This window comes from Oryctolagus cuniculus, chromosome 8, assembly GCF_051225735.1.
Source record: "Oryctolagus cuniculus isolate XC-2025 breed Fujian yellow rabbit chromosome 8, ASM5122573v1, whole genome shotgun sequence".
Lineage (NCBI taxonomy): Eukaryota > Metazoa > Chordata > Mammalia > Lagomorpha > Leporidae > Oryctolagus > Oryctolagus cuniculus.
The window spans coordinates 54894810-54917422 of record NC_142874.1 but is presented as its reverse complement, the minus strand read 5'-3'; the positions used below and the strand labels follow the sequence as shown (position 1 = coordinate 54917422).

Sequence of the window (22613 nt, the reverse complement as noted above, 5' to 3'; positions counted from 1 at the left end):
TCAAGGCTTTTTTTTTTTTTTTTTTTTAAGATTTATTTATTTATTTGAAAGGCCTGGTTACAGAGAGAAAGACAGAGACCTTCCATCTGCAGATTGACTCCCCAAATGGCCTCAATGGCAAGGGCTGGACCAGGCTGAAGCTAGGAGCCTGGAACTCCTTCTGGGTCTCCTCATAGGTGGCAGGAGCCAAAGCACTGAGGCCATGTTCAGCTGCCTTCCCAGGTGCATTAACAGGTAGGGGAGTAGAAGTGGAGCAGCCAAGCCTCGAACTAGTGGGATGCTGGCATCTCAGTCAGTGGCTTAACACATTGCGCCACATCACTGGCCTCTCCAGGTTTATTTCTAAACTTTAATAAAGGAGGTTCTAGGACAGCCTTACCTGTAAGGTGTAGACTTTCATGGTCTCTGCTGAATCCTGGAGCATTTAATGAAGTTTCTTACCTGGATGTTTGGAAGTCAAATACATGGCCAGCTGTGTAAAAGTACCTGCAGTTGTTAGGAACATGCAACTTGGTGGTAGTTGTTCGCTTGGCTTTAGAGAACTCTTGCTTTATACCGGTTCAGCTTAATATTTGACCAAAGATTCTAGTGCAGATTCCTGAAACTTCCCAGCAGTTTCTAATTATGTGCTCAGATCAGTGAGACTGCTCAGCTCTGTTTGGGTTCTGTCTCTTATTCTGCAGTGTGGAAAATGCCTCAAGTTAGAAACTGGGGTTTTCTTGGGGGTTAACCTTGCTTCTACTTTGAGATCACAGTACCAAGTAAGCCTTTGCCCAACAACCAGAAGCAGTTATTTTGTATTTTCTTTTCGGTTTTATACTTGGTAGGAGTTTAATCTGATGTCAGTTATTCCTATGCTTTTGGAAGCAGAAGTCTCAGTTTATGATGTCAGAATTTAGCACATGAGATTTAGTTATCTGTTAGAATATTTCAGTTGCTTTTATTTACTTACTTATTTTTAAAAGATTTATTTATTTATTTGAGAGCCAGAGTTACAGTTAGAGGGAGGGAGAGACAGATACTTTCCATCTGCTGGTTCACTCCCCAAATGGCCATAATGGCTGAAGCTGAGCTGATCCAAAGCCAGGAGCCAGGAGCTTCTTCTGCATTTCCCATGTGAGTGTAGGGGCCCAAGTGCTTGAGCAATCTTTTGCTTGGGCAACCTGCTTTTCAGGTGCATTAGCAGGGAGGTGGATCTGAAGAGGAGCAACTGGGACATGAACTGCGCTTATATGGGATGTTGGTGCCGCAGGCAGAGGCTAAACTTACTATGCTGCAGCACTTCATTGTTTCTGTAGCACAGTGTTAATATTTTATATTTCAATTGCTAGTGATAGGTTATAGCCTATAGTAGTCTACTATTCTTGAAACCATGACATTCAATTTTGCCCATGTTTTAGGTAGCTGGATCAAAAAAGTACTATGATAGTTACCAATGGAAATTCAGACTTAAAATTTCAAGGGATCCTCAAACACAAGAATTTGAAGATAAGGGAATATAACCTTAAATTTTCATGTATTACAGTGATTCTAATGTGAACTAATTGTGTCACTTAGCAAAAGATGTTTTAAATTAATTGAATATGAAATCCTAGACTCATTCATAATATTTTACATCTTTCCCTAAATAAAAATAAAATTATAGCTAACTGCTTAGGACTCAGGCATGGGGTACATCTGGCTCATGAGCTGTATAAGGCCTGCAAAATCATTTAGTCTGGCACTGCCAAGGCAACCAGGCAGGACTTGATTTATAGCAGGCTAATATTTTAAGTTGATACTTTTGTATGGCCTGCAAATGATGTTGTGAATATCCAATGGCACTTGGCAGAAAAAAGGTTCCCCATTCCTGGGATAGGTTGAGAAGACAACATTAAGAATATTGTCTTGATAACTTTTTTCCTACATAGTTCTATAGAATGAACTTTAGTGGTAGTATTATATGAGGCATTTATAAACAAGCAGATAAACTTATTTTTTTCATGATCTTAACCATTTTAAGTATACAGTTAAATGATACCAAATATATTTGTGTTGGTTTGCAACTATCAGCACCATCTATCCATCTCCAAAAATGTTCATTTTTGCAGAACTGAGATTTTTTTTCGAAAGACTTGTTTATTTATTCGAAAGTCATAGTTACAGAGAGGCAGAGAGAGGTCTTCCATCTGCTGGTTCACTCCCAAATGGCTGCAATGGCTGGAGCTGGGCTGATCTGAAGCCAGGAACCAGAATCTTCCTCCAGGTCTCCATGTGGGTGCGGGGGCCCAAGGGCGTGGGCCCTCTTCCACTACTTTCCCAGGCCATAGCAGAGAGCTGGATTGGAAGTGGAGTAGCTGGGACATGAACCGGTGCCCGTATGGGATGCTGGCACCACAGGCAGCAGCTTTAGCCGCTATGCCACAGAACTGAAACTTCTGTACCCACTAAGCAATACTTTCCCAGTCTACTCTGTCTCCAGCCCCTGGCAACCATCATTATATTTTACTTTAGTACCTCATATGAATGACTTTTTTTTTTTCATGATTAGCATATTTCACTTAGCACCATGTCTGAAGGCTCATTCATATTGTAGCATATTGCAGAATTTCCTTCCTTTTAAAGGCTGAATAATACTACGTGTGTGTGTGTGTGTGTGTGTGTGTGTGTATATGCCACATTTATCCTTTAGGACACTTGGGCTACTCCCATTTTTAGCTATCATGAATAAAGCTGCCATAAGCATGAGTGTGTAAATATGTCTTTGAGATCTTGTTTTGAATTCTTTTGGGTATTTATGTGGAAGTGAAATTGCTGGATCATATGGCAATTCTATTTTTAATTTTTTGAGGAACTTCCATACTGTTTTCCACTGTGGCTATCCTATTTAATATATCCATCAACAGTGTACAGGGTTCCAGTTTTTCCACATCACTGCTGTCATTTGTTATTCTTTGTTTGTTTAATAGTAGCTTTCCTAATGAATATCCCACAGTAGGATCTCGTTTTGATTTGCATTTCCCCTAATGGTGAATGATGTTGAGCACCTTTGCATGTGCTTGTTGGCATTTTTTTAATATTCTTTTTTTTAAAAAAAGATTTATATTATCTATTTGAAAGACAGAGTTACAGAGAGAGGTAGAGGCAGAGAGAGTGGTCTTCCATCTGCTGGTTCACTCCCCAGATGGCTGCAACGACTGGAGCTGCGCTGATCCAGAGTCAGGAGCTTCCGCTGGGTCTCCCATGTGGGTGCAGGGGCCCAAAGACTTGGGCCATCTTCTGCTTTCCTAGGCCACAGCAGAGAGCTGGATTGGAAGTGGAGCGCCCATATGGGCTGCTGGTGCTTCTAGCCTGGGCTTTAACCTACTGCGCCACAGCGTTGGCCCCAAGGGATAGTTTTTTTTTTTTTTTAAAGGTTTATTTATTTGTTTGAAAGAGTTTCACAGAAAGAGAGAGATAACTTCCATCCGCTGGTTCACTCCCCAAGTGACTGCAACCTGATCTGGTCAGGCCGAAGCCAGGAGCTAAGAATGCCCTCCAGATCTCCTACGTGGATGACAGGGAACTGTCTTCCCAGACACGTTCATGGGGAACTGGATAAAAAGTGGATCAGCCAGGATTTGAACTAGTACTCACATGGGATGCCGACAGCACAGGAGGCAGTTCAATCTGCTACATCACACTGGCCCTGAGATATTTTCCATCTGCTGGTTTACTCCCCAAATGCCTTCAACAGGCAGGGCTCAGCCAGGCTGAAGCCAGGAGCGAAAAACGTATCAGGGTCTCCCATTTGGGTAGTAGGGACCCAAGTACTTGAGCCATCATCTGCTGCCTCCCAGGGTGCACATGAGTAGGAAGCTGGATCAGAAGTGGAAGAGCCAGCACTTGAACCAGACACTGCAATTTGATATGTGTGTTTCACAGGAGGTGGCTTAATCCTCCATTCCACAATGCCTGCCCCAGTAGTAAGCTTTTTTTTTTTTTTTTAAGATTTATTTATTTATTTGAAAGTCAGAGTTACACAGAGAGAGAGGTCTTCCACCCACTGGTTCTTTGACATTTTTGGATCCTTTCGGGTTCCATATAAATTTTAGGGTGGGTTTTTCTATTTCTGTAAGCAAATGTCAGTGGGATTTCAATAGAGATTGCATAGAATCTGTAGATTATTTGGGGCTGTAGCATTTCAATAGGGATTTCATTGAATCTGCATCGCTTTGGGTATTCACATTTTAACAGTGTTAGGGATTTAATTCAATGGATGTGGAATGTCTTTCCACTTATTGATGTATTTATCTTTCTGAAATATTTTTGTAGTTTTTTTATTGTGCAACTCTTGCCCTTTGGTTAAGTTAATTTCTAATTTTTTTTGGTGCTATTGTAAATGAAGTCGTTAGGTTCCTTTTTGAATTGTTCATTGTTACTGTCTATACATGTGACTTTTTTTTAAAAAAAGATTTATTTATTTATTTGAAAGAGTTAGAAGGAGAGGCAGAGAGAGATCCTCCATTTGCTGGTTCACTCCCCAATTAGCCACAACGGCTGGAGCTGTGCCAATCTGAAGCCAGGAGCCAGGAACTTCCTCCTAGTCTCCCATGCAGGTGCAGGGAGACTTGGGCCGTCCTCCACTATTTTTCCAGGCCACAGCAGAGAGCTGGATTGGAAGCAGAGCAGCTGGGGTTCTAACCGGCATCCACATGGTATGCCAGAACTGCAGGCGACGGCTTCACCTGTGCTGGCCCTGTGACTGGTTTTTGTCTATTGACCTTCTATGCTGCTCCTTTGCTGAATTTGTTAGTTTTTTTTTTTTTTTAATATTTATTTTTATTACAAAAGCAGGGTTACAGAGAGAGAGGGAGATCTCCCATCTGAGGATTCATTCCCCAAGTGGCTGCAATGGCTGAGACCAGGAGCCAAGAACTTCATTTAGGTCTGAAACATGGGTACAGCGGCCCAAGCACTTGGGTCATCTGCTGCTGCTTTCCCAGGCACATTAGTAGGGAGTTGTATTGAGAGTGGAGCAGCTGGGACTGGAACTTGCACCCATATGGGACCCTGGCAACTGTAGGTGGTGACTTAACTGTGCCATAGTGCTGGCCCCTCTTTATTAGTTCTAATAATTGTTTTTGGGAAAATTTTTTTAATGTCATCTATGAACAGAGATAATTTTGTTTTTTTTTTCCCTTCTGTCTTGGCTGGCTTTTATTTCTTTTCCTTACTTAATTTCTCTGGCTAGAATTTTTAGTACTGTACTGACTAGAAGTGGTGAAAATGGGCATCCTTGCTTATTCCTGATCTTAGAGGAAAAACTTGGTTGGAGTCTTTCAAGATTGAGTATGATGTTCCCTGTGGGTTTTTCGTTTATGACTTTTTTTTTTCGATTATGACTTTTATTATGTTGAGGTAGTATCATTCAGTTTCTAGTTTATTAGTAATTCTAGCTTGAAATGTTGTTGACTTTTATTGCTTTTTGTTCATGAATTGAAATAATCATGTATTTCTTTGCCTCTTTATTCTATTACTATAGCATGTTTAATTTGTCAGTTTTTATATTGAACCATCCTTGAATTCCAGGAATAGATGTTCCTTGGTCATGGCTGTACCCCTTTCAAATACTGCTGAATTTGGTTTGCTAGTCCTTTTTGAGTACTTTTCAGCAGTAGTGTTTTTCCATTATATTTTAAGATTTCATTTTGAATAAATTAACTCAGCTTTATCATGTATCTGGTACTCTATATCTTTGTGTATGGGGGGAAGTTGTTGAATGAAATATGCACTATTTCTTGTTTTCTTCAAGTTTATTTTACTTTTAGAACTTATCAAGCAAGAGCAGAAGATTCAAGGGAAATTTATAGACTTTCCATTAAGTTAAATATTTATTATTTTTTTCTTTTTGAGAGGACTACTCAGTTTTTACTAACGCTTTCAGAGAAAAAAAAACTTGAGAAATTTAAATTGAGATCCATGTGTTTAAATGCTAGTTCTTGATGAAGAGATATGAATTATTAGTAGTTATTTAGAGAACTATATCATTGTGATTTATTTGATAGGAGATACTCAATAGTGGTGTCAAGGAGAATTTTTGGTGGAAGACAACCCAACTTCATTTATTGGTAACATAATAAGTATTATGATCCAGATCTTAATTTCTATTCTAAAATATGATAAAATAAGAAGCTAAGTGTTATAGTATAATCATATCTCATTCAAAGAAACAGAGAGATCTTCCAACTGCTGATTCACTGCCCAGATGGCTGCAGTGGCTGGGGCTGGACCAGAGTAGTGAAGGTACTTGTGTATCAGTCTGATTTGAGGCCTTTGTTAGGGTGGGCCAAGAGTACTACTCCAGGACTAGTTTATGTCTGCTACTTAGTCATGATGACCTTTATGAAATAATTTACTGAATTTTGCAGCTGTTTATTATCACTCCATTCTGGCTACCTCAAACTCAGCACTGTGTGGGCCCTGAGAATCATTCTTTGTCCTCATGAAGTTTTGCCTTCCATGTAGAAGACTTACCAATCAGTGGTTGTCAGCAACAGACACCTGGGTACCTCCATGTAGATTTCCATATCTCTTTCTCTGGGTTGTTTCATCATTTTCACTACTCTACCTTACAGAATACCTTATCCTCATTGCATATCAACTTTGTCTTAATCCTGTGGATTACTGTGTTCTGTTTGGGATCCCTCCTTTAATGCTGTGATATATAGAAAGTGCCTTCAGGCGTAAAACAGCAGCATTTCTGGAGATCATCATATTTCTTTGTCTCATGGTTTACAATCTTGTGCTGCTTGCTGAATGGTTATTTCTTACCTTTTATATAGTTTTGTATATGGTGGATTTAAATAATTAATGTATTTTATTTTTTTGACAGGCAGAGTGGACAGTGAGAGAGAGAGACAGAAAGAAAGGTCTTCCTTTTTGCCGTTGGTTCACCCTCCAATGGCCGCTGTGGCTGGCGTGCTGCGGCCCGCGCGTCGCACTGATCCGAAGCCAGGAGCCAGGTGCTTCTCCTGGTCTCCCATGCGGGTGCAGGGCCCAAGGACTTGGGCCATCCTCCACTGCACTCTCGGGCCATAGCAGAGAGCTGGCCTGGAAGAGGGGCAACCGGGACAGAATGCGGTGCCCCGACCGGGACTAGAATCTGGTGTGCTGGCGCTGCAAGGCGGAGGATTAGCCTATTGAGCCGCGGCGCCAGCCTAATTAATATATTAATATATTAATATTTAAAATATTTATTTATTGGGGGCCTTCATTGTGAAGTGGGTTGGGGTTCCATCTGCAACTCTGGTGTCCATTATGGGCCCTATTCAAGTCCCAGCTGCTTTACTACTACTTCTTTTTATTGTGAATTATTTGGGGCTGGTGCCATGGAGTACTAGGTTAATCCTCTGCCTGTGGCGCCAGCATCCCATTTGGGTGCTAGTTCCAGTCCCAGCTGCTCCACTTCCAATACAACTCCCTACTCATGTGCCTGGGAAAGTAGCAGCAGATAACCCAAGTGCTTGGGCCCCTGCACCCGCATTGGAGACCTGGAAGAAGCACCTGGCTCCTGGCTTCAGATTGGCGCAGTTCGGCTGTCACATACCTTTCTCTCTGTCTCTCTCTCTCTCTAACTTTACCTCTCAAATAAATAAATAAAATCTTAAAAAAAAAAGAATTATTTATTATCTGAAGGTCAGAGTTACACACAGAGAGAAAGAGAGGCAGAGAGAGAGAGAGAGGTCCTCCATCCGCTGATCCACTCCTCAACTGGCTGCACTGGCCCGAGCTGCACTGATCCAAAGCCAGGAGCCAGGAATTTCATTTGGGTCTCCCATGCAGGGGCAAGGAGGGGCTGAAGCATCTGGGCCATCTTCCACCACTTTCCCAGACCATAGCAGGGAGCTGGATTGGAAGTAAAGCATCTGGGACCTGAACTGATGCCCACGTGGGATGGCGGCACTGCAGGCCATGCCACAGCACTGGCCCCCTGCTCCACTTCTGATCCAGCTCCCTGTAATGCACCTGGGAAGGCAGCAGTAGATGGCCCAAGTACTTGAGCCCCTGCATCCACATGGGAGACCCTGATGATGAAGCCCCTGGCTTGTGGCCGTTTAGGGAATGAGCCAGTGGATGGAAGATTTCTTTCTCTCTCTGCCTCTTTTTCTTTCTCTGTCACTCTGCCTTTCAGATAAATATATCTTCATAGTTTTTTTTTTTTTTTTTTTTTTTTTTTTTTTTTTTTTTTTTTTTTTAATTTATTTGAGAGAGAGGAAATGAGAGAGAGAGATCCCATCTGCTGGTTCCCTGTGTGGTTGCCCTCAATAACTGGACTGGGGCTGCAGCCAGGAGCCAGGAACACGATGCAGGTCTCCCACATGGGTGGTAGGAATGTAACTAGTGGAGCTATCGCTGCTGCATTCCAGAGTCTACAAAGGCAGGAAGCTGGAGTCAAAAGCCAGAACCCTGGTACTTTCATATGGGAGGCATCCCCTAACTATATTTTTCCAGTAATAAATTTTCAGAAAGATAATGATAATTTTATGGATAATGATGCCTAGTGCTCTTCTTTGTGTGTAGTTCCCAAAAAACAGCAGTAAGTCAAGAGCATTCTTCTTAATTATCTTTACCTGTATATTATGTACTATTTAGTGAATATCACACATTTTTGAAAAAACTTTTAAAAATTTATTTTTTATTTATATGAATGGCAGAATTACAGAGAAAGAGTGACAGAGAGATCTTCCATCCACTGGTTGACTCCCCAAATGGCTGCAATGGCCAAGCCTAGGCCAGGCTGAAGCTAGGAGCCTGGAGCCTCTTCCAGGTCTCTGACGGAGACTTGGGCCACCTTCCTCTGCTTTCTCAGATGCATTAGCCTGGAGCAGCTGGAACTAGTAACAGCATCCATATGGGATGCTGGCACTGCAGGCAGAGGGAGGCTTAACCTGCTAGGCCACAATTCTTTCTTATATAGATTTTTGTTTTTCCTAGAGTTGATACTTCTTTCATTTTGTCAGTTGGTTGGACTTTGTAGACCTGTTGCTCATTTCCCCAAAATCTGCCTATTCTTGTATTTCTGTTGCTGCTTGTAAGTATTATTTTCTGTATGATCAAGTATACTAATTTTGTTTGTTCTCTTCCTGGAAGTTTATCCAAAGACTGCCTTTAGAGCTTTATGTGCCAAGTTGGGGTGGTCGTTCTCTAGTTATTTTTTCTGTATTAGATTTCTTATTTACTAAGTTTCAGATTGTCTTTTTAAAAATGTGTTTTAATTTCATTTAGTAGCCTCAAGGAAGAGTACATGGAGATAAAAGTTTATATTTCTGAAAAAGCCCTGGAATGTCATTTTATTCTCGCTCGATTAAGAATGTGACTGTTTATCGATTTTTGTTTGCTTGTTTTTTAAAGAATTATTTACTGGGGCTGGTACTGTGGTACCACAGTGGGCTGCAGTGCTGGCATCCCATATGGGCACTGGTTTGAGACCCAGCTGCTCCACTTCTGATCCAGCTCTCTGCTATGGCCTGGGAAAGCAGTAGACGATGGCCCAAGTCCTTGGGTCCTTGAACCCGCGTGGGAAACTTCAAAGAAGCTCCTGGCTCCTGAATTTAGATCTGCACACAGCTCCAGTATTGCAGTCAACTGGGGAGTGAACCAGCAGATGGAAGACCTCTCTCTCTCTCTGCCTCTACCTCTCTCTCTAACTCTGCCTTTCAAATAAATAAGTAAATCTTTTTTAAAAAGATTTGAAAGGCAGAGTTAGAGAGAGAGAGAGATCTTCCATCCGGTGATTCATTCCCCAAATGGCTGTGGCAGCTGGGACTGGGCCAGGCCAAAACCAGGGGCCCAAGTTCTTGGGCCCTCTTCCACTGCTTTCCCAGGTGCATTAGCAAGGAGCTGGATCGGAACTGGAACTGCTGGGACTTGAGCTGGCACTCATATCGGATGCCGGGGCTGCAGGTGGCAGCTTAACCTACTAGGCCACAATGCCAGCCCCTGTGTATAGATTTGTAAATTGAATGTTAATTTTCAAGACTGGACCTTCCAAAGGTTCATGGAAAGTGTGTATTACAAACAAACTGTATGTGGGCTTCAAAATTTTTTTGCACCAAAATCTTATCTTATATACTTTATACACACACACACACACACATATATATATATATATACACTTTATACTTTATACTCCATGATCTGAAAGTATCTGAATATTTGTTTTTTAGCTTTCAGTAGTATATCATTATTATGCAATTAAATTTAGTGCTATTCTGAATAAGGATCTTTTCTTTAGTTTGAAGCTTTGAAATTTTACTATTGTGTGATTATGTTGGTTATTTTGTAGTCATTTTGTATGCACTTGTTTGGCTATTTTACCTTAGACACTTCTTTTCTTCTGAAATTTTATTTTTAAATATTTATTTACTTGAAAGGGGCTGAGGGGCAAGACAGAGAGAGAGACAAACATTTTCTGTCTGCTGATTCACTTCCAAAATGGGTGCAACAGCTAGATACAGGCCAGTTAGGAGGTTAGGAGCCAAGAATTCAGTCCTGATGTCTCGCTGGGGTAGCAGGGGTCCAAGAACTTGAGCTTTCTTCTGCTGCCTTCCCAGGCACATAAGTGGGAAGCTGGATCTGAAGCAAAGCAGCCAGTTCTTGATCTGACACTCTAATATGGGATGCCAGTGTCAGAAAAGGTGACTTAGTCTGCTGTGGTGTAATGCCGACCCCATGAAAATGTTATTTTAGTGTATAAATTTACATACTTCTCATTTTTCTGCATTCACTGTCTGAACCACTCAGTTGATTGGACCTTTTGGAAAGGGCTAATGATTTTCTTGCTAATCTATGTTCTGTCCCTTTGTCTTTTGCTTCATGTATTAGGGCCTTTTGTATTTTTTTTTTCCCGTGGAATTTAGGAGAATATGGAAATAACATTCTATTGTATTTAACAAAATAAAAAAATTGATATTTGAATGTGAAGTTGTTTGCATTTCTTTCTAAATTGACTTTTTTTTTTCCCCACAGAGATGTTATGAGCATAAACAGTACAGAAATGGGTTGAAGTTCTGTAAACAGATCCTCTCTAATCCCAAATTTGCAGAGCATGGAGGTAAGAGTAAACAGTGTACACTTGTAAACTATATGTGGGTAAGGCTTTACTACATTCCTTTCTGGGTTCTGTGGTTGAACTCCATTGCTACCTATCCTGTTTTCCAGAGAGAACAGACTGTCTTATCTTTGACTGTTGTAGGAGAATAAAATGTAATGCTGAATTTTGGATTTAATGTCAAGAAAATGATAGCACACTTACTTGATTAACTCCTATTTTGAGTATTAGCTCTGTAGGAAAGAAACCACTATTAGTAAAGTTCTGTTAATAGAAATATTTTTCTTAGAACTTTGGTTGAGTTGGAGTTTTATGTATTTCTTGTAATAAGCTTATTAAAAAAAAGACCATTAGCCGGCACCACGGCTCACTAGGCTCATCCTCCGCCTGTGGCGCCGGCACCCCGGGTTCTAGTCCTGGTTGGGGCGCCGGATTCTGTCCCAGTTGCTCCTCTTCCAGTCCAGCTCTCTGCTGTGCCCCAGGAAGGCAGTGGAGGATGGCCCAAGTGCTTGGGCCCTGCACCTGTGTGGGATACTGGGAGGAAGTGCCTGGCTCCTGGCTTCAGATCGGCGCAGCATGCCGGCCTCAGCACACTGGCTGTAGCGGCCATTTCAGGGGTGAACCAATGGAAAAGGAAGACCTTTCTCTCTGTCTCTCTCTCTGTATCACTGTCTAACTCTGCCTGCCAAAAAAAAAAAAAAAAAAAAAGACTATTTGATCCTCTTTCCTGAACTGTCCTTTTATTTACATCGTGCCTTAGTTTTTCCAGGTTGAATGATACTAAAGATGATTTGCATATTGTCATCTTGTGGAAATTTACTAGCCTTTGCTTATATGAAGGCAGACAGTGAACGTAAGATGTTTATAGAGCAACTAGAGTGTTTGGCTAAACTTCTGAAGAGGTGAAGGAAAAATAATCTTTCTTAGATCTGTATTTGTATGGAGTTAGGAAACATAACTCCTCGTAATTGGTTTGATGCTGTGTTCTTAGTATAGAATTGAAGAGGAGTGGATGACTAGTAGATTACTTTAGCTTTCTTTCTTTTATTTTTAAAAGATTTATTTATTGTAAAGAGAGAGTTTTGGGGGAGAAGGAAAGAAATAGATTTTCTATCCTCTGGTTCACTCCCCAAATGGCTGCAACAACTAGGGCTGTGCCAGGCCAAAACTGAGAGCCAGGAGCCAGGAGCTTCTTCTGGGTCTCCCACATGGGTGCAGGGACCCAAGGATTTGGGTAATCTACTGCTTCCCCAGGTGCATTAACAGGGAGCTGGATGGGAATTGAAGCAGCTGGCAGTTGAACTGACGCTCATATGGGATGCTATAGGCGTGTGTTATAGGCAGAGCTTTATCCATTATGCCACAACACCAGCTCCCAATCTCTGTTAGCTTTCTTCATCTTTTACATACATTTATTTTGGTTTCATAATTTCACTGCAATTGTTTGGAGATGGAAAGCAATGAAGGGTAAAATATCTAAGTTTATTTCTCTCTTTTTCCTTGGAAGAAATTTATTTTGGGGCCAGTGTTGTGGTGTTAGCAGGTTAAGCCACCACCTGCAACAGTGGCATCCCATATGGGCACCAGTTCAAGTCCTTGCTGCTCCTCTTCCAGTCCGGCTCCCTGATGATGTGCCTGGGAAAGCAGTGGAAGATGGCCCAAGTACTGGGGCTCCTGCACCCACATGGAAAACCCAGAGGAAGCTCCTGGCTCCAGACATTCACCTGGCTGTTGCGGCCATCTTGGGGGAGTGAACAAGCGGATGGAAGATCTCTTTCTGTGTAACTGCCTTTCAAATAAATAAATGAATCTTTAAAAAAAGAAAAAAATTTATTTCCTTTTTGCTGGCTAGCTGGATAGGTTGTATTATATTCATTTCCAAAGTATGCATATCAGTGATACAGTGTTAGTATTGTAATTGCGATAAATGGTTAGTATAGAAGGTTACCAAGTTTAATTTTTTAATTTTTTAATTTTAAATATTTACTTATTTGGAATGTAGAGTTACAGAGTTAAGGCAGGAGAGATAGATCTTCTCTTTCGCTTGCTGGTTTACTCCCCAAATGGCTGCAATGGCTGGGGCTGTTCCAGACCAAAGCCACGTGCCTGGTACTTCCTCTGGGTCTTCCTCATGGGTAGCAGGGGCTCAGGTACTTGGACCATCCTCTAGTGCCTTCCCAGGGAAATTAGTAGGGAGCTGGATTAGAAGTGGAGCTTGAACTGGCTCTCTCCTGGGATGCTGTCATTGCAGGTGACAGTTTAACCTACTGTGCCCAAAACATTGGCTCCGAAGTTCTCATTGTTTCTCTCTCTCTCTCTCTCTCTCTTTCTTTCTTTCCCTCTCTTTTTAAGAGATTTATTTATTTATTTGAAAGGCAGAGTTACAGAGAGGCATAGAGAGAAAGAGAGATACCATCCATCGGCTGGTTCACTACACAAATCACTGCAGTGGTGGGAGCTGGGCTAGTCTGAAGCCAGGAGCCACGAGCTTCTTCCGGGTCTCCCATGCAGAGACTCAAACAGTTGGGCCTTCATCCACTGCTTTCCCAGGCCATAGCAGAGAGCTGGATTGGAAATGGAGCAGCTGGTTCTTGAACTGGCACCCATGTGGGATGCCGGCATCGTAGATGGTGGCTTCACCCATTACGCCTCATCACCAGCCCCAGTTTCATTGTTTCTAAACCTCGTCTTTCCTCCATGTCTAATGTTTCTGAAATCATGTTGTATGTGAAACTGTAATAATTTCATTGAAAAAACTTTTTTTTAAAGATTTAAGTATTTGAAAGAGTAACACAGAGAGAGAGAGAGAGAGGTCTTCCATCATCTGGTTCACTCCCCAATTGGGTGCAATGGCCAGAGCTTTGCCGATCTGAAGCCAGGAGCTTTTTCCAGGTCTCCCATGTGTGTGCAGGGGCCCAAGGACCTGGGCCATCTGCTGCTTTCCCAGGCCACAGCAGAGAGCTGGATCGGAAGTGGGGCAGCCAGGCTTCAGACGGGCGACCGTATGGGATGCCAGTGCTTCTGGCCAGTGCATTAACCCGCTGTGCCAGCCCCTGAAAAAAACATTTTTAAAAACATTGATTTGTGAGACAGAGGGCCCATCTGTTCATTCACTCCCTAGCAACTGGAAACAGCCAGTTCTGGGCTGGACCAATGCCAAGATCTGGGAACTCAATCCAGGTCTCCTGTGTGAGTGACAGGAACCCAGGTACTTGAGTCATCCCTGTTGACTCTAGCCTGCATTCTAGGAAGCTGGGATTGGGAGTGAAACTTGGGATTGAACCCAGCACTCTGATAAGGGGATGTGAGCATCCCAGATGGCAGCTTAACCAGTAGGCCAAATGAAATGAAAATATTTTTAAACAGTATGTGTTGACTCTTCCTCAGGATTTTATCAATCCCCCTCCCAACCCTTTTTCTCCCACTTAATTTGAAAGGCAGGGAGAGAAAGAGACAGATCTTTCATCTGCTAGCTAGTTCACTCCACAAATGCTTACAACAGCCAGGATTAGGGTAGGCTGAAGCCAAGAGCCCAGAACTCCTGGGTCTCCCCTAAGAGTGGGTGGGATCCAGGTACTTGATCCATCGTTGCCTCCCAGGGTCTGCATTACCAGGAAGTGGGACCAGAAATAGAGGAACTGGGACTGGAACCTGGGCACTTGGTGTCCCAAACTGTGTGTTAATTGCTGTGCCAAACAACTGTCCCTTTTAATTATTTATTTAATTTGAAGATTTATTTGTTTTATTTGAAAGAGTTACAGAGATGAAGGGAGGTAGGGAGGAAGGGGGAGAGAGAGAGAGAGAGAGAGAGATCAGTATTCCATCCATTGGTTTACTCCCCAAATGACCACAACAGCCAGGGCTGGGCCTGGCCAAAGCCAGGAGCCAGGAGCTTGTTCTGGGTCTGCCACGTGGGTATAGGGGCCCAAGGACTTGGCCCATCTTCCGCTACTTTCCCAGGCTCATTAGCAGGGAGCTAGATCAGAAGAGGAGCAGCTGGGACTCAGACCAGCACACCCATGCGTGGGACTCCAGTGCTGCAGGTGGCTGCTTTACTGCTACGCTACAGCGCCAGCCCCCCCCCCAACCTGTAATTAATCGTTAACTTTTATTAATGTATCTATAAATTCTAATTTTCATCCTCACACATTACAAATTGGAAAATTTCTTTTCTGAAAATTTAGTATTTTCTCTTAACTCTCTTAATCTATTGATTGTGAATGACAAGTTTCTTAAATCTTTTACTTCTGTATTCAGTAATCATAGGGAGTCTTTTTTTTTTTAAACAAGATTTATTTATTTTTTTCTTTTTTCTTTTTTTTTTTGACAGGCAGATAAGACAGTGAGAGAGAGAGACAGAGAGAAAGGTCTTCCTTTGCCGTTGGTTCACCCTCCAATGGCCGCTGCGGCTGGCGCGCTGCGGCCGGCGCACCGCGCTGATCCGATGGCAGGAGCCAGGAGCCAGGTGCTTTTTCCTGGTCTCCCATGGGGTGCAGGGCCCAAGCACCTGGGCCATCCTCCACTGCACTCCCTGGCCACAGCAGAGAGCTGGCCTGGAAGAGGGGCAACCGGGACAGAATCCGGCACCCCAACCGGGACTAGAACCTGGTGTGCCGGCGCCGCTAGGCAGAAGATTAGCCTAGTGAGCCGCGGCGCCGGCCTACAAGATTGATTTATTTAAAAGGCAGAGTTACAGAGAGGGAGAGGGAGAGGCAGAGGCAGAGAGAGAGAGAGAGAGAGAGAGAGCGCGCGCACGCGATGTATCCATTAGTTCACTCCCCAGCTGGCTGCAACTGCCAGGGCTGGGCCATGCGGAAGCCAGGAGCCAGAGGAACTTCATCCACATCTCCCACGAATCTTTTGTTGCTTTCCCAGGCACATCAGCAGGGAGCTGGATTGTAAGTGGAGCAATGGGACTTGAACTGGCACCCATATAGGATGGTGGCACTGCAGGTGGTGGCTTTACCTGCTATACCACAATGCTGGCCCCTTTGAATAATTTTTAAGTAAATTTATGAAAATCAGAAATGTATGTAATTTATGTGTTTCAGTCATTGAAGAGTAAACCTAATTTTTGTATAACTTAGGGTCACAAAAGTAAAATCTGTTTTCAAGATAAAAGTTTTCTGTATTTTTTTTTAAAGGTTATTTATTTGAAAGTGAGAGCTACAGAGAGAGATATCTTCCATCTGCTGGTTCACTCCTCAGATGGATATAACAGCCAGGGCTGGGAGCTGTCTTTTGCTGCTTTTCCCATGCTATTAGCAGGGAGCTGGATTGGAAGTAGAGCAGCTAGGACATGAACCGGCACCCATATGGGATGCTGGCATTGCAGGTGCCAGCTTTACCCACTACATCATGTGAATTCCCCTGAAGGATAATAGAGTGATTGTATCTTTTTTTTTTTTAAGATTTATTTTATTTATTTGGAAGGCTGAGTTAGAAAGAGAGGGAAAGACACACAGAAATCTTCCACCCTCTGACTCACTCTCCAAATGGTCACATTGGCCAGACCCTAACTAGGAATCAGGAGCTTATTCCAAGTCTTCCACATGGGTGCAGGGGCTCAAGCACTTGAGTCATGCTCTGCTGCTTTCCTAGGTGCATTACCAGAGAGCTGGATTGGAAGTGGAACAACAGATACTCAAACTGGCACCCTTATGGGATGCCAGTGTTGGAGTAGTTGGCTTTATGTGCTGTGACGCAGTACCTACCCCAGAGTGATGATATCTTAGCATATGAATTACTAGATTGTCTTCTTGTCAGATGTGTGTGTATTTTGTGTGTTTTTATCTAAAAGATATCTGAAAGAACCCCCAAGGTGGGGGGGATCTAGAAATCTGTATTTATTTGATTTATCATTTTAAACAATATTTTAATTCTGTATAAACTTGGAAAATGTCTCAGTAATTTTGAAATTTTTAATTCTCAGGATAGTGTAACATTTACTTTCAGATTTGTAGTTACCTTTTGTTAATTACTTTAAATGTTTTAATCTTTTTCTTTGTTATTAAAAATAGAAACTCTGGCTATGAAAGGATTAACATTGAACTGTTTGGGGAAAAAGGAAGAAGCTTATGAATTGGTTCGTAGAGGTTTGAGAAATGACTTGAAGAGTCATGTGTGTATCCTTTTTGAAATATATATGAGGATTGAGAGGGTGTTTGAGCTAAGGCAGTAATTTGAGAGTTAGTTTTAGATTCGTTTTACTTTGCAACTCTAGAGAAAACTATTAACTGAGTAGCAGCAATTGCCTTCTTTCAGAGAACATTGTTAAATACCTCTTAATGTTGGATTATATACCCAACATCACCTCACAAAAAAATGGATATTGTCTTTAAAAATATCTATGGAAATTCTTTACACTCTTTAAAGGCGGGGCACTGCTGTGGTCTGAATGTATCTCCTGCCAAACTCTGTATGTTGAAAACTAATTACCAATGTGATGATATTATGAAGAGGGGTGGGGTGTGGAGGTGGTAGTGATTGTGTAATGATTAGATCCTGGGGGTGGAGCTCTCATGAATAGGATTATTGCCTTTTGTAAAAAAGCTGGAGCAAGCATCTTAGTCCCTTTAGCTGCATGAAGACAGAGCTAGAAGGCACAATCCATGTAGCAGAGAGGAAGCCCTCACCAGACATTGACTCTAGTGGCTCCTTGGTCTTGGACTTTACAGTCTCCAGAATCTGTAATGAATACATTTCTGTTTTAAATGAAAGTTTACTGTGTCATTTATCTGGAATCTGATATATTTTGTTACAATAGTGAAACAGACTAAGGCATCATGCAGAGTTCATTATGACTATAACTTTAGGGAAGGATGTGTAATATGGGATATTAGAGAAGCATTATAGTGTACTAGTTAGAGCATAAGCTTGGAATGTGTTTCACTAAGGTTTTAAACTCAGCTCAGTTTCTTTTTAAATGTATGATCTTAAGGACTCAGTTTCCTAATGTGTAAAATGGAAATAATCATAGCCACCTCATTGTGGTGGTATAAATATTAAGGATGAAAATATATATAACATATTCCTTGATAACACTAAGTACCATATCAGGTATATTTTATATTACTAAGGAAAATGTAAGGTGGGTAAGAATGTCTGAGGCAGGAGAAAAAAAAATTGTGGCTTGTTCTTTTTAAAATGTCATTAACAAATATTTTTCTACCTACTTTGAGGGCTAACTTGGCTTTTAAGTGCTGAAATTTAGCAAATTTTCAAGTGTTTACCAGGCCCCTGACCCAGAACAGATGGAGAAAAATGTGGATTTTGCTTTCAAGGAATTTAGTCTAGTGACTAAAAGCACGTACAGAACACTTTGGAATATTATATAAATACTTATCACTTGTTCCAAGAACTGTCACTAACCCAGTAAAGCAGAAGTGTATAAATTAAGAGTGACCAGAGGATTAGAAAGGTAAGCAAGGGCATAATTACTAAGACTTTTGTAGATATTTTTCTGTCGTTTAAGCTTATTGTGTAGCACTGTATTTACCATGATTTGTTTAGATTCCTCTCAATGGTTGTAACTTTCCTTAAGTTTTTAGCAATGGTAGATTCCTTGAGGTTAGTTTTTGTGTTTTTTGAAAGGTTTATTATTTATTTGAAAATCAAGTTACATATATAGAGAGAGGTCTTCCATTTGCTGGTTCACTCCCCAGATGGTTACTTTGGCCAGGGCTGTGCCATGCTGAAGTCAGGAGTTTCTTCCAGGTGGCAGAGACCCAAAATACTTGAACCATTTTCTGCTGCTTTTCTCAGGCCGTTAGCAGGGAACTGGATTGGAAGTAGGGCAGCCAAGACTCAAACTGCTGCCTGTATGGGATGCTGGCAGCATAGGTAGCAGCTTTACCTGATACACCACAATGCCGGCCTCTGTTTCTATTTTTTTAAGGGAGGGAGAAATAGAAATAGATCCTATCCACTGGTTCATTCCACAGATGCCTGCAATGACTGTGACTGGGCCAAAGCTAGTGTCAGGAACCCAATTTCTTGAGCCATCAGTGCCTTCTTTATTAAGCAGGAAGCTCAAGGTAGGTGCCAGAGCTGGGAATCAAACGCAGGGACTCTGATGTGAGACTTGGAATATTAATCATTATGCTAAACACCCATCCTAAGGATAGGTTGTTTTTTTTTTTTTACCTTTTTTTTAAGTATTTATTTATTTGAGAGGTAGAGTTACAGACAGAGAGAGGTAGAGACAGAGAGAAAGGTCTTCCTTCCATTGGTTCACTCCCCAAATGGCCACAACAGCTGGAGCTGTGCCAATCCGAAGCCAGGAGCCAGGTGTCTCTTCCCGGTCTCCTATGCAGGTGCAGGGGCCCAGGGGCTTAGACTGTCTTCTGCGGCTTTCCTAGGCCATAGCAGAGAGCTGGATTGGAAGAGGAGCAGCCGGGACCAGAACTGGTGCCCATATGGTATGCCTGCGCCGCAGGTAGAGGGTTAACCTGTGACACGGCGCCAGCTCCACTCCCCACTCCCTTTTTTTTAAGAGATGAAGATTAGAGGGAGTTACATGATTGTTGAGTGCTCAAGAGCACATGGGTATTAGTGGTAGAAATGATGGATAGTGAGAAGATAGTCATTGGGAGCCAGATTCAGAAAGGAAAATGATTCTACGATTTTTTTTTTTAATTTATTTATTTGAAAGTCAGAGTTTCTACACAGAGAGAGGAGAGGCAGAGAGAGAGAGAGAGAGAGAGAGAGAGATCGATCTTCCATCCACTGGTTCATTCCCCAATTGGCCGCAATGGCCAGAGCTGCGCTGATCCGAAGCCAGGAGCCAGGAGCTTCTTCTGAGTCTCCTGCGCGGGTGCAGGAGCCCAATTTATGGCCTGCTTTTCCCAGGCCATAGCAGAGAGCTGTATTGGAAGAGGAGCAGCAGGGACTTGAACCGGCGCCCATATGGGATGCCGGCGCTTCAGGCCAGGGCGTTAACCCACTGCGCCACAGCACTGGCCCCGATTCTTTGATTTTTAAAAATTGTATTCCAACAAGCTGAGAGGATTCTGCCAAGCTTTACTTTGTGTCTTATGTTACACAAAAGGTTATATTTCAAATAAAATTTGTAATATTAAATATTTCAAGGTAGACATGCCATCCTAGACCTTTGATTCCCCCCTGTTGAGCATCAGTGTCCTACAGATTGTTAAATTGAAAAGTGTGACCCCACTCTACAAGAGAAATTTAAGATTCTGGAAAAGAGGTGGATAACCTTTTCTTCGATACTGTATTTTTTAGAAAGATTATTTTGGTAGGAAGATTAAACAAGAGAGCGATAGAGTGATAGTCATAGGTTTGGGTGACCGTTGGAGTAATAAAGATCTAAAGTAAACAAAGGACCCATGTGAGGGGAGTAGGATACTATCCCCCTTTATAGGAATGTTTTTCTCTAGCTTACTGTAATTTTGCTTACTTACCTGTGTCCTTTAGTAGACTTAAAGTTCTTTAAATGTAGGAGACTATTTTAATCAACTATATACACTGAATTATTAAGTATTTTTAATAATTATTTGTTAAATGGATGAATTTATGTGTGGCTGAGTTTTAGGAGCTTTATGCTACAATAATGGCTGTTGTAGGGATCTTCTTTGCTTACAAAAAAGGAAAATTACATAATTGTATACCATGGAGGCCCATTCCTTCTTTTCCTTATTAATAAAAATAAGTCCTTATATTTTTTAGCATTTGCTGTATGCAGCCAATGAGTACTTTATTTCCATTAGTCATCACTACTGTGCCTTGCTGTGTGGACTATTTCTATTTACATTTTATAAATGAGGAAACTTTTTTTACATATGTATATTTTTATTTATATAAGGTATAAATGAAGAAACTTAATGAGACTAACTTACCTGAAGTCACACAGCTAAGGCAAGCAGGCTGTTTCTAATTTCTTCTGGCTCTAAAAGCTATGTTCCTTTTCTACTAATTAAATTGTCTTTATCATCTTTCTTTCTTTTAAGCACATAATTTTGTAAATGATTGTAGTTCTCCAAGTTTTCTGTCTGATGTTTTGGTAGTGTTTCTTGACTTGTAGGTTGTATCCTTAACTAAGTACTATAGGTTGGCATGTTTATGGACTTCTTCAGAGGTCAGACAAGAAGTATGATGAAGCCATTAAGTGTTACAGAAATGCACTAAAATGGGATAAAGACAATCTTCAGATCTTAAGGGACCTTTCCTTACTACAGATTCAAATGCGAGATCTTGAGGGTTACAGGGTAAGTAAAGTGGAATTTTTTTTATGCTATAGGGAAAATGCTATTCTTTAAAACTTTGAGTACTTCCTGATGAAGTTTTCTATTCCATTTTTGAAAAAAATTAATTGAATACTTTTTCTCCTTACCATGGTAATTATGTTTATGATTGGAATAATCAGACTCTTAAATTATTATTTTTTAAAGATTAATTAATTTATTTGAAAGACAGCGTTACATAGAGAAATTTATCTGCAGGTTCATTCTCCAGTTGGCGGCAGCAGCTAAGCTGAAATCAGAAGCTTCATCCGGGTCTCCATGTGGGTGCAGGGCCCAAGCTCTTGGGTCATTTTCTGCTGCTTTCCCAGGCTCATTAGCAGGGAGCTGGACTGGCAGTGGAGCAGCTGGGACTTGAACCATGCCCATATGGGATGCTGGCTTTTCAGGCTGCAGCTGATGCCACAGTGCCAGCCCAAAATAAATTATTTTACTGTGAAGCAGACTCAGATTATTGGGTAGGATTAAACCATAATCTTCCCACATTTTTTTGAAAGAGAATTTTTTGTTCTTTTCATACCTATTTAGCATAGATAGTATGCTTTTGTACTTTCAAGTTTAACCTTTAAATCAGCCTTGAATCCGTTTAATCTTTTCATATTATTTTTTTTTCATGATAGCACCTGCTGAGCTGTTTTTTTTTGCTATAAATCTTAGTTCATAGTTGGGCACTTTATTTTTTTTTTTTTATTTTTTAAATAAAGATTGATTCATTTACTTGCAAGTCAGAGTTACACAGAGAGAGGAGAGGCAGAAAGAGAGAGGTCTTCATCTGCTGGCTCACTCCCCAACTGGCAGCAATGGCCAGAGCTGTGTCGATCTGAAGCCAGACGCCAGGAGCTTCTTCCAGGTCTCCCACGTGGGCGCAGGTTCCCAAGGACTTGGGCCATCCTCCACTGCTTTGCCAGGCCATAGCAGAGACCTGGATCAGAAATGGAGCAGCCAGGACTCGAACTGGCGCCCACATGGGATGCCTGCACTGCAGGTGGCAGCCTCCTCACCTGACCTGCTACGCCACAGCGCCTGCCCCTATTTTTTTATTTTTTAAAGTTTGTTGATTTGAAAGGCAGAGTAGAATAGAAAAGAGAAAAAGAGTGACTGAGAGAGAAAAAAAGAGAAAGGGAGATATTCTATCTGCTGGTTCAGTTCCCGGTTGGCCACAACAGTTAGGTCTGGAGCAGCAGGGTCTGGAGCAGGCCAAAATCAGGAACTCCATCTAGGACTCCCACTTGTTTGGAAGGGTCCAAAGTATTTGGACCATTATCTGCTCACTTCCCAGACAC

General features: G+C 41.7%; 1 protein-coding gene across 3 annotated transcripts in view; it reads left to right on the top strand.

The window, feature by feature from the left end:
* NAA15 (N-alpha-acetyltransferase 15, NatA auxiliary subunit) overlaps positions 1-22613 on the top strand; it is a 108172-nt gene that overhangs the window by 27685 nt on the left and 57874 nt on the right. For all 3 annotated transcript variants that reach the window (XM_008267430.5, XM_002716872.6, XM_070047547.2), the window contains 3 exons: positions 10990-11074; positions 17092-17196; positions 21140-21297. In XM_008267430.5, coding sequence (XP_008265652.1) covers positions 10990-11074; positions 17092-17196; positions 21140-21297 — 348 coding nt within the window. The remainder of the gene's footprint in view (positions 1-10989; positions 11075-17091; positions 17197-21139; positions 21298-22613) is intronic.